This window comes from Cornus florida, unplaced genomic scaffold (assembly GCF_030987335.1).
Source record: "Cornus florida cultivar Cherokee Brave unplaced genomic scaffold, ASM3098733v1 CherokeeBrave_3.0.0_Hap2_Chr07, whole genome shotgun sequence".
Classification (NCBI taxonomy): Eukaryota; Viridiplantae; Streptophyta; class Magnoliopsida; order Cornales; family Cornaceae; genus Cornus; species Cornus florida.
The window spans coordinates 3,285,088-3,296,620 of NW_026775577.1; the positions used below are offsets into that span (position 1 = coordinate 3,285,088).

General features: G+C 34.8%; 2 protein-coding genes across 2 annotated transcripts; both read left to right on the forward strand.

The window, feature by feature from the left end:
* Positions 1-778: 778 nt before the first annotated feature.
* On the forward strand, positions 779-1,902 carry LOC132315770 (uncharacterized). Its single transcript, XM_059814172.1, has one exon. It carries the CDS (start codon positions 874-876, stop codon positions 1,726-1,728), a length of 855 nt encoding a protein of 284 aa, XP_059670155.1. The 5' UTR covers positions 779-873; the 3' UTR covers positions 1,729-1,902.
* Positions 1,903-7,963: 6,061 nt separating this feature from the next.
* On the forward strand, positions 7,964-10,612 carry LOC132267410 (uncharacterized). Its single transcript, XM_059768573.1, has 4 exons — positions 7,964-8,464; positions 8,618-8,805; positions 9,659-10,187; positions 10,278-10,612. The coding sequence occupies exons 1-4, from the start codon at positions 8,439-8,441 to the stop codon at positions 10,444-10,446; spliced, it is 912 nt and encodes a 303-aa protein (XP_059624556.1). The 5' UTR covers positions 7,964-8,438; the 3' UTR covers positions 10,447-10,612.
* Positions 10,613-11,533: the final 921 nt, after the last annotated feature.

The window sequence follows — 11,533 nt, forward strand, 5'->3', positions numbered from 1 at the left end:
AATTGAAAATTAACTTTGATAAAATTGGAGCATTAACTATTAAAAATTAGAGAAATTATTAAATAATTTTGGACCACTAAGTGGTCCAGTCCAAGACTTTACCATTAGAAAAACCGAACCTAAAAGAATGTAATGATATATTAGTTTTTGATTGAATTGGACCATTAATTATAGATGGTCCAGTACAATCAAGACTTTTTGGCTAAGAAAAATGAAACTCGAAAAATGTAACGAGACATGGTAAGAAGAAATTGAAAATTAACTTTGATAAAATTGGAGCATTAACTATTGAATTGTCTAAAATTACCTAATAATTTTTTATTCTTTTCCTCTTTCAAATGAGTTATTAAAAAGAATATATTTGATGTGCCCGATATATCGGGTCATTACAATCATCGATCCTACATGTACAATGCGCCTTTGTAATGGGTCGGAACACTGAGCACACCAAATACCTTTTGGATATCAGGAGTCCCTGCTTATAACCAAAACGCGTGCAAACATGATTAACATGTGCTTAATTAATTGTTTTGGTTAATACAGCAATATCGAATTGCAAACAGTAAATATTGTTTGCGGTCTGGACGTTTCCAGAATCACACGTGTGAAACTAACCGAGTGCAATAAAAGAAAAGCGTCAAAGTCGTAAACTCAACGATTCTTCAACTGAGTCACACGTCACCACTCACACACTTTGCCTGTCCCAATTTCCTCTTAAAAATCCCCCTTCCCCAAACAAACCCCCCATATAAAACCCCGTAATTGTCCCCCCTCCTCACTCATTCACCTCTCTCTCTCTCTATACATACGCACATATACCCTCTCTCTCTCTATAGTCTATATATACACACATAAATATCAGCGTATAGATATATGGAGGAATATGAACGGCAGAAGCAGCAGGAAATGCAGGAAAAAGACGCTATATTGTTGTGCCCTAGCTTCAATAGCTACTCTTCACATAGATTTGCAGAAATCGCAGCCAGAGTCGGTGAAGAATTCAGCGCCGACGAGGCACCTTCTGTGGGGACCTCAAATGATCTCGATGACAACGACGACGACGATTTCGAATTTTCTTTGGTAAGGAACGAACAGGACGGCACTGGAGATGAAATCTTTTTCGACGGTCATGTCCATCCGATTTTCCCGATCTTCAACCGCACTCTTGTAGAATCTGAAGATGAATCGAAGCCAGATGATGCTTCGGCTCTTCGAATTCCGTTGAAGAAGTTGTTCATGGAAGATCGTGAAATTCCGTCGTCATCGGAATCGGAAGCAGACGAATTGGAAACTATACCTCCGGGAACGTACTGCGTTTGGAGGCCAAAAGTAGTCGAATTGTCGCCGGACAGATGCAAGAAAAGCAGTTCGACTGGATCGGCATCGAAACGGTGGAGGTTTCTAAGTTTACTCCGGCGAAGCAACAGCGAAGGCATTCAAGGCAAAGATGCCTTCGTGTTCTTGACTCCGAAAAACAGAGCACAAAAGGTTGATAGAAATGAGAAAACAGAGAACACGAAGGAAGGTTTGAGCTCCGGCACCGCCGTGAGGAACGCCGGAAAATTGAAGTCGTCGCCGCCACCGCCGTCGGCTCACGAGACGTTTTATGTGCGGACCAGAGCGATGAAGGAAGGTGATAAGAGAAAGTCGTATCTGCCCTACAGGCAAGACCTTGTAGGGTTCTTTGCTAACGTGAACGGCCTGAGCCGGACCTTCCCTACCTTTTAGTGGTCAATAGATACAGATATAGTCTATAGATACAGATATACAGTATATATGCAATTAATTTCAACAACCGTGATATATATTTTGTTTTTTAATTTGTTTAATTGTAAACACATTTTTGTGTGGTTTGTTTGTATTTATTTATATGACAGTGGGTGGTGTTGATGGGTACTTTAATTATGATGTTTTTCCATATATCAAAACTGTTGGCGATTTATGAGAATTTATGTATAGATTGTGGTGTGAAACTATTTAAGTACACAACACATTTGGTGACATTTAATATATTGTGTCTAATGAGTAATGGCTTTGTATGTCAATTTAATACTCCTATACGGAAAAAAGAAAAAGAAAATTAAAAAAAAGATGAACAACTTTTGAAGGGTCAAATTTTCAATCTAGTGCAATTTGAAGATATGACTTAATGGTGTCGGTTTTTTTTAAAGCATCCCAATAACCATCACGTAGTCTCATGTATAATTGCGTGGTCCAATAATAAATACATATATAATACATAGAATATAAAATAATTATAAAAAAAATACAACTTTCAATCATCTTCTTTTGATATACTTTATTTATTTTTTAAAAAATGAAAAGTGGTATGCCTTGTTGGGTCGAAATGACTTGGAAATTTTGTTTCCAAGTGGACATTTAATGATTTGAATTCCCGATTATATGGCGAGTCTATGATTTTCTGCAAATAATGGAAAGAGGTAAGAAAGAAAACAGCATAAAGGGACATATAAAAAAGAGGACTTTTGTATAAAAAAACAAAAAGAAAAGATGACTTTGGTATGGAAAGTTGTAGGGGATCTAACCCACGAAGCCACGTGGCCAATCCCTCTTCACTCGATTTGAGCTCGAGTCTGGCACCACCAACGACATCACGAGTCTCGACTACAATACTTATCATTGCATTAATGAAATACAGTTATCGCCATCTTTGAAAAGATGTGCATACTTACAGTGACGGACCCAGAAAATTTGGTGAGGGGGGGCGAATTTTTAATTTGTGGGTACAAAATTATATGATGGGTTTATTTTTGTAATTTTAGTAGGGTTTTTTTCATAAATTTTAAAAAAAATTTAAGTATAAAATGAAAAAAAAAAATCAGTGGGGCAAATTATAATTATAGTGGGGCATCTTCATAAATTATCAAAATTTGAAGTATAAAATGCTAAAAAAAAAAAGAATCCAGTGGGGGCGAATTGTAATTTTAGGGGGGGCATTTTCATAAATTTTAAAAACATTAGGGTATAAAATGAAAATATTAAAAATTCAGGGGGGCATCTGCCCCCCCTAGTCCCCTGCTGGGTCCGTCCCTGCATACTTATTCTCGATGTCAAAAGACCAAATCGTCCCTATTGAGACCTTTAGGATCATAATGGCTACCCTAGGTAAAGTTTTGAGAGCCTGAAGAATTTAGGTAACGCCTTGAGACTATATATAAGGACCAAAGGGCATGAAAACCATGACTTTTGGTTGATACTCTATTATATCTTGTATTTAGTTATCACCCTTGTCATTTATGATATTGACTTACATTAAAGAGCTCAACAAAAGTTGTACAATATTTTACAAAAATAAAATAAAAATAAAAGTCATTTTTATAACAAACTAATTTGAGTCATTAGGCATTCTGGTAATTAAACAACATGATTTGAGTGTGTTAATGAGGTTGAACATTGTTTCCGCTAATAGACTAACAATGATACTACTTCCATCACTAAATTAGTCCATCCTTAACTTGTAAGCCATGTTGGTGTGACAAAAACATGATTTTTGTCTCCTAGCATGCTGGAAAGTTAGAAGCCTATAAACCACTGCATTTAGACAGCATATATAAAAAGAATTTTCACTTTAGTGTAAGCTTTCATAACATTTATTTTGAAATTTCACTGTTAAAATGATAAACGGGTAAATTTTGCAGTTACAAGTCCCCAGGGATATAGTGGCGTTGGTAAAAATTCAGAAGGTAAGTTATTGAAGTTTATCTTTCGAATCTCACTCCTGACTTGAATGATGCATTTGTTGTAGAGCCGATACACATGTTCTATAATTTGTATTGCGAGTTGGTAAGAAAAAAAAAAAAAAAAAAAAAAAAAAAAAAAAAAAAAAAACAAACTTTTGGAAAGCCAGAGAAAATGTTAAAGTTCACCTTTCAACAATGGCTATTTGTTTTGGTGGAAATCATATTCCTATAGGTTATTAGGAAGTTATGGTTCATTTTCTCTTCTCCCCAACTTCTATTATTTGTGTATGTAAGTCGAGATTGGGTCATTTTTTAACTGTCTAATAGAATTTCAAATAGGACATCGGTTGGAGTATTTGGATCGGTTGAAAGTTAAAACGGATTGAATATATCGATTTGAATTTGAATCTAAACTACATAGGATATGGATCATAACATTTAGTCTAATAAGTAATAACTCATTAGCGATTTGAATCCGATAATCGGTTAACATAACAAATCAAATATGAATTTAATTAATCCGATATAAATTCAATCCATTTATATACCTAATGTAATAAGATTCATTTGTTCACGTGAAATCTGAATTCGAATCCAAACTAGATAGATGTAACAAGTCAAGATTGGGTCATTGTACTCTTAACGTTCAGTCCTTTAGAATTTGTTTCAATCATGCCAAATGCTTAGGACCATATGTCTCAAAGCTGGAGGTTATATTTTGATTCGGTCAAACTGCCAGCCAGCCATTTTTAACCATGAGACTCCATTTGTAGGTCAAGGTGGTCTCACTCACAGTTATGGTTACGAACAAGGTAATAGTCAAAATCACTTAGGTTTTCAACGTAACAAGTTCGGACGGTGTTAATCCGCAAAGGTGGCTCAGTGGATTGAGACATTTTATGGTGTAAATTGTAAATTCGAATGTTTTGAATTCCATTATATGCAAATTCATTCTAAATTTAAATAATATGTATAGTTTGAACGTGATTGTACATATCTCACCAAAAAAAATATAAAAAAATATAACACGATGATGATTCGAAATTTATTTATGTTACATTGAAATTGGATTTCTCAACAACTGCAAACTGTGAAATTGAAACCGAAACTTCAACAACCATGAAGGACATACATGTCGACTTCAACTTTATGAAAATTTCAAACTCAGAAGACATTGCCTTTGGCTCTTCAATGTCATAATTTAATTCTGAAAATGACAACAAAGATGTGTAAAAAGAAGAAAAATGTTAAGTTTATTTGACAAGTATGGCCATTGTCATAAAGTCATGATGCTAACACACCACAACATCATGTTATGCATGAGACATAATTAATTATGTATTGATGTGAACGAGTCATAAATAATGCACCAAGAAAAAACAAACAAATTATTCTAAATAATGCATTTGTGTTCTCACTAGCAAATGTGATAGATATACATTATGAATCTATGATGACAAAGTTGGAATTAAGTGAGAAATAATTTATTGTTAAGCTACAATTATTGTGATAATTCTGTATCACTTATATGTGTGAGTATCTCTTAAATATGTAAATGCATTTTGAAAATCATGATCACAATCAGTGTGTAAGAACAGTATTTAGACAAGTCAGACAGATAGTAACACATGAGAAAGAGAGATAAATTCATATAAATCAAATATGGTAATATTTTTATGGAGTGATTTCATATATTTTTACTATTTATTTCCCTTTTGTGATTAGTCGGTTTTAATTAATTAATTAATTATTATTATTATTATTGTTTTTGGTGTTAAGATGTGTAAAAAGAAGAAAAATGTTAAAGTTTATTTGACAAGTATGGCCACAACATCATGTTATGCATGAGACAAGTCGAATGAATTATGTATTGATGTGAACAAGTCTTTAAATAATGCACCAAGAAAAAACAGACAAATTATTCTAAATAATGCATTTGTGTTTCTCACTAGCAAATGCGATAGATATACATTATGATGACAAAGTTTGAATTTAGTGGGAAATAATTTATTGTTAGGCTACAACTATTGTGACAATTCTGTATTACTTATATGTATGGGTATCTTTTAACTATGTAGGCGTATTTTGAAAATCGTGATCACCAAGAGTGTGTGTAAAGCGAACATTATTTAAACAAGCCGGATAGTAAAACACGAGAAAGAGAAATAAATTCATATAAATTAAATAGAGTAATATTTTAATAGAATGATTTTATAATTTTTTACTATTTGTTTCCCTTCTGTAATTAGTCGGTTTGAATATTTTTTTTTGTGTTAAGAATTAATTTCCTCCAAAATTATAAATTTATTTGGTAAAAGTCAAACGTGCACCTAACTCTTAAGGCAACCTCGGAAAAATGTTTAAATGTGAAAGTGGAATCTCTTTCCCAATTTTCTTGCATAATCTCTTTGGAGAGAAGAACTTGAGGGATTTGGACAAAGGGTCTCATACTTTCATGGCCAGTGGGAATTAGAAGGTGGTTAATGTACATTGATTAATAGCATATATTTGGTTAATTTATAAAAATAATGAATTCGGATCCTTTCTTACCTCACTTTCTTTCTTTCTGTTTTGTGTCTTCGCGTTATTAATGTAACAACTTTATATTGCTTATACAACAAATATGTTACATTCAAGGGTGAATTTAAAAATTGTCGAGCTAATATTTTTTTGGGTGGGCTAGTAATGATTTTTTTTTTTTTTTTTTTTTTTTTTTTGATTGGCTTGAGTCCACCCTTAGATCCACCCGTGATTACTTTGTTATTTTATGATATTATATTTTGTAATGCAGTGTGTTGCACTACCGATACAGAATGAGCGCACGAAATCCCTTACACGGGAAGGCATCCGGGTTCTAAAATGAATATACCTTTTTGGGGATGATTGAAGTAGAATTGAGCTCCCTTCGCATCCCAGAACGGGCCATGAGTATTAATATTCTGGTCTCTTTCATGCAAGTCCATTTAATTTTTTCTTGTCTTTTTTTATGGCCATTAGCCAAAAATTGTGGTCATGGTGGCCCATAGTTTTTGGGCCTTTTTCAGCCCAAGGTCTCTCTCTTATATCCAAAATTATTATAATAATTCTGTATCACTTATATATGTGAGTATCTCTTAAATATGAAAATATATTTTGAAAATCACGATCACAATAAGTGTGTAAGTGCAGTATTTAGATAAGTCAAGTAACACACGAGAAAGAGAAATAAATGCATATAAATCAAATATGGCAATATTTTTATGGAGTGATTTCATAAATTTTTACTATTTATTTCCCTTTTGTGATCAGTCGGTTTGAATATATATATATATATATATATATATATTATTTATTTATTTATTTATTTATTTTTATGTGTTAAGATGTGTAAAAAGAAGAAAAATGTTAAAGTTTATTTGACAAGTATGGCCACAACATCACGCAGAGACAACTCGAATGAATTATGTATTGATGTGAACAAGTCTTTAAATAATGCACCAAGAAAAAACAGACAAATTATTCTAAATAATGCATTTGTGTTTCTCACTAGCAAATATGATAGATATACATTATGATGACAAAGTTGGAATTTAGTGGGAAATAATTTATTGCTAGGCTACAACTATTGTGACAATTTTGTATTACTTATATGTGTGGGTATCTTTTAATTATGTAAACGCATTTTGAAAATCGTGATCACCAAGAATGTGTGGAAAGCGAACATTATTTAGATAAGTCGGATAGTGAAACACAAGACAGAGAAATAAATTCATATAAATCAAATAGAGTAATATTTTAATAGAATGATTTTATAATTTTTTACTATTTGTTTCCCTTCCGTGATTAGTCGGTTTGAATATATATATATTTTTTTGTGTTAAGAAGTAATTTCCTCCAAAATTATAAATTTATTTGGTAAAAGTCACACGTGCACCTAACTCTTAAGGCAACCTCGGAAAAATGTTTAAATGTGAAAGTGGAATCTCTTTCCCAATTTTTTTGTGTAAGAACTTGAGTGATTTGGACAAAGGGTCTCGTACTTTCATGGCCAGTGGGAATTAGAAGGTGGTTAATGTACATTGATTAATAGCATATATTTGGTTAATTTATAAAAATAATGAATTCGGATCCTTTCTTATGTCGCTTTCTTTTTTTATGTTTTGTGTCTTCGCGTTACCAATGTAACATCTTTATATTGCTTATACAACAAATATGTTACATTCAATGGCAAATTCAGAAATTGTCGAGCTAATATTTTTTTGGATGAGTTGTAATGATTTTTTTTTTTTTTTGATCGGCTTGAGCCCACCCGTAGATTCACCCGTGATTACATTGTTATTTTATGATATTATATTTTGTAATGCAGTGTGTTGCACTACCGGAACAGAATGAGGGCACGAAATCCCTTTACACGGGAAGGCATCCGGGTTCTAAAATGAATATACCTTTTTGGGGATGGTTGAAGTAGAATTGAGCTCCTTTCGCATCCCAGAACGGGCCATGAGTATTAATTTTCTGGTCTCTTTCATGCAAATCCATTAATTTTTTTTTTTCTTTTTTTATGAAGATTAGCCCAAAATTGTGGTCATGGAGGCCCATAGTTTTTGGGCCTCTTTCAGCCCAAGGTCTATCTCTCTTATATAAATTCTCGATCGTCTCTTTCATCTACTCATTGGCAATCAAATTTCCGACTCCAGAATCAAGTGTTCAAGAAGTTGCGATAAGCGTGAAAATTTTCTAGAGAGAGAAAGTGAAGAAATGAATGGGACGTCGTCTCCCCTTCTGTAATCTCCATCCCTCTTCTTCTTCTTCTTCTTCATCTTCATCTTCTTTATTTCAATTTTGTGACCCCACACACACACACACACACACACACATTATGCAACACGCCCTTGCCCTGTTCAATTTTCTCACGAACCAAACGGGACCATGTGCAGGGTTTACTTGTCAGAAGAACCTGACTATGACGAAGCACAATCAGTTGAAAACATAGAAATGTCTGCGCAAGGTCATGGAGGAGACGAAGACGACGACGACGACGATGATGATGACGACGTGGATGACATAGCAGAGCAATTCCAATGCATGAGTATGACCCTCCACAAACGAGAACCAACCAAGCGAGGTAAAACATCCACACCCTTTTCTTTTCCCGGAAAATGTAGGAAAATTGACGCTTTCTTGGCTAGAATTTCCCAAACATAGCCGTTTCTTGTCATGTAAATGACCAAAATTCTTTTCTCTCAAAACCCATAACACTATTCATGCAATTATTGGTTCTTTGCAGTCCAATCAAATTTTTGTGTTAGATCTCTCTCTTATTATCACTTTCCTTTTAAAAAGAGAACAAACTACCTTAGTTTATTTTCCCGGAAAGTGTAGGAAAATTGACACTTTCTTGGCTAGAATTATATGTACATGGCATTTCTTGTCATGGAAAAGACCAAAATTCTTCTCTCTCAAAACCCATAGCACCATTCATGCAATTAATCTTTTTTTTATTCCAGTCTACTCGAAATTTTGTGTTAATTCGTTCTTGGTTAGTGAGTCTCTAACATGTCTAAACACACACGTATAATTTAACACACACACATATACATAGGTGGTACTTTCTTTAAATGGGCTCAATTTTGTGTTAACTTGTTCTTGGTTAGTGAGTCTTGGATTATTTAAATGTCTATACATACACACACACACAGGTGGTACTTATGGGCTCAATTTTGTGTTAATTTGTACTTGGTTAGTGAGTCTTTGACATGGCTACACACACACACATAATTTTATACACACGCAGAGGTAGGACTTTCTTCAAATGGGCTCAATTTTGTGTTAAATCGTTCTTGGTTAGTGACTCTTTTGACATGTCCCACACACACAATTTAACACGCACACACACATACACACATATATAGGTGGGACTGACTTCATCATACAAATTATTCTTGTCTGTTGGGAATTAAAATGCTAAATTTGATCAGGTGAAGAGCCAGTACAATTGGACAACTATGGTGTTTGGAGGCAAGAACAGAAGAGCAGAGCAGCAAAGCTAGAGAAACATCTCAGGGCTCTAGACGACCTAATTGAGGAACAACTGAACCGTTTCCATGCCCATTACAGCCATCCCATGGTCACAACCCGGCTCAAGGATGTGGTCCAATTGCTCGTGCCCAAGTGGGCCTCAGCCCACGAGATGGCCGCTCAGGCCTGGTTTGGAGATTGGAGGCCCTCCGCCATTTTGGACCTCCTCCGCTCACTTGCACGCTCCTCACCTTCTTCGTTGTCTGAACCAAATGACATCGAACAGGCCTTGCCGGATCTGATCCATGAGATGCGGATCGAGGAGGTGGTGCTGGATGAGGAAATGGGTGAGATCCAATCCACTTGTATCCTCAACCTCCCTTTTGGGATGGTCGACAACAGGCACAATGGGCCTGGGTCTGCTATGGCTTTTGTTCGGTCCGAGTTCAATAAGATCTTCGGGGTCATCACTAAGGCCCAGAACCTCAGGTCCATTTACACAACTGTGAAAGTAACTGTAATAACTACCAAAATGTGACAGTTATTGACAGGGTTCAAATGTATATGCAATTGTGACAGGTTCAAGGCATGGGAGATGGTGGTGAAGAAAGTGCTGAGCCGAACGGATGCAGCCGAGTTCTTGGTGGCGTTCGCGGGAATTCAAGACTCGATCCACCAGGCCGCCACTCAGGCCAAGTTGCGCAAAGGTCCGGTCTCATTGCCGGTCAAGGCCTTGGGGTCTAGTTGAGAAGCATTTACAAAACCCCTGCTTCTATAGTTGCAGTACCAGTAAAATGTTGATACACTCTTTTGAATTGTTGAAATGGTAATAGATGTTAAGACACCTTTTTTGGGACAACATTGTATGCTCATTGATGTGAAATAGTCTATGTCTACAGAAATCAATATAGAGAAAGTTCATACATTTTTTTCATGAAAATTTGTGCTTCTTTCATTGTTACCAACCATGAAGACAAACTTAAAATTTTTTTTATGATTACTAAAGTGGTTTGTAAGTATTCAAGGGATGTTCAAATTCCACTACTTCTTAGGAGTAGTATATATAATTAGTGATGAATTGTCAAACAAATATTTGATCAATCCAATATGCATGATGGACTGGTTGTGAACTCGGAAATCCTAAATTCGACTCTTACAAAACTCAAATCAATTTGCATAATGGACTAATTGTGAATTCAGACATCTTGAATTTCGACTCTTACAAAACGAAAAAATACTCGAATTTAACTAATTTGTGTGTTTTTGAATCCCGAACTAGATTTGACACTTTTGTAAATCCTACGGTGTTAATAGGTTGAGTCCCCACCTAGACTTGGATGAGAAGATGTCCAAACGATGACAGAAGAATGTTGACATGCTCACCTTGCTGGACTACCTTTATATATTTTCTGACCAATTAGCATCCTCCACTTGGATCTGAACTAGAAATTATGTCTTTAAGATGTCAAAAAAAAAAAAATGTCAGCTGAATTGCTCCACCAATTTCACTTATTTAAATGATCAACACCTCTCTCATTCTCTCCGCATCTCTCTCTCTCTCTATATATATATACAAGTTTATATTCATGCTCCCTTGTTTATTTATATGGAAGCTTAATTTATTCCAAGTCACAGAAATTTTCCCTCTCTTTCTACTTTATATTTTCTTTTCCTCATTATCGGAAAATGAAACTCTATGTGTTTTCTTAAGTTAATTTCCTTTCACTTGAGGGTCATTAGGCAATTTTTTTTTTGGGGGCACAATTAATATGATGGTGTTAATTAAGAGTTTATCGAGTTGAGTCTGGTTTAAGATTGGTTAGTGAAACAACCGG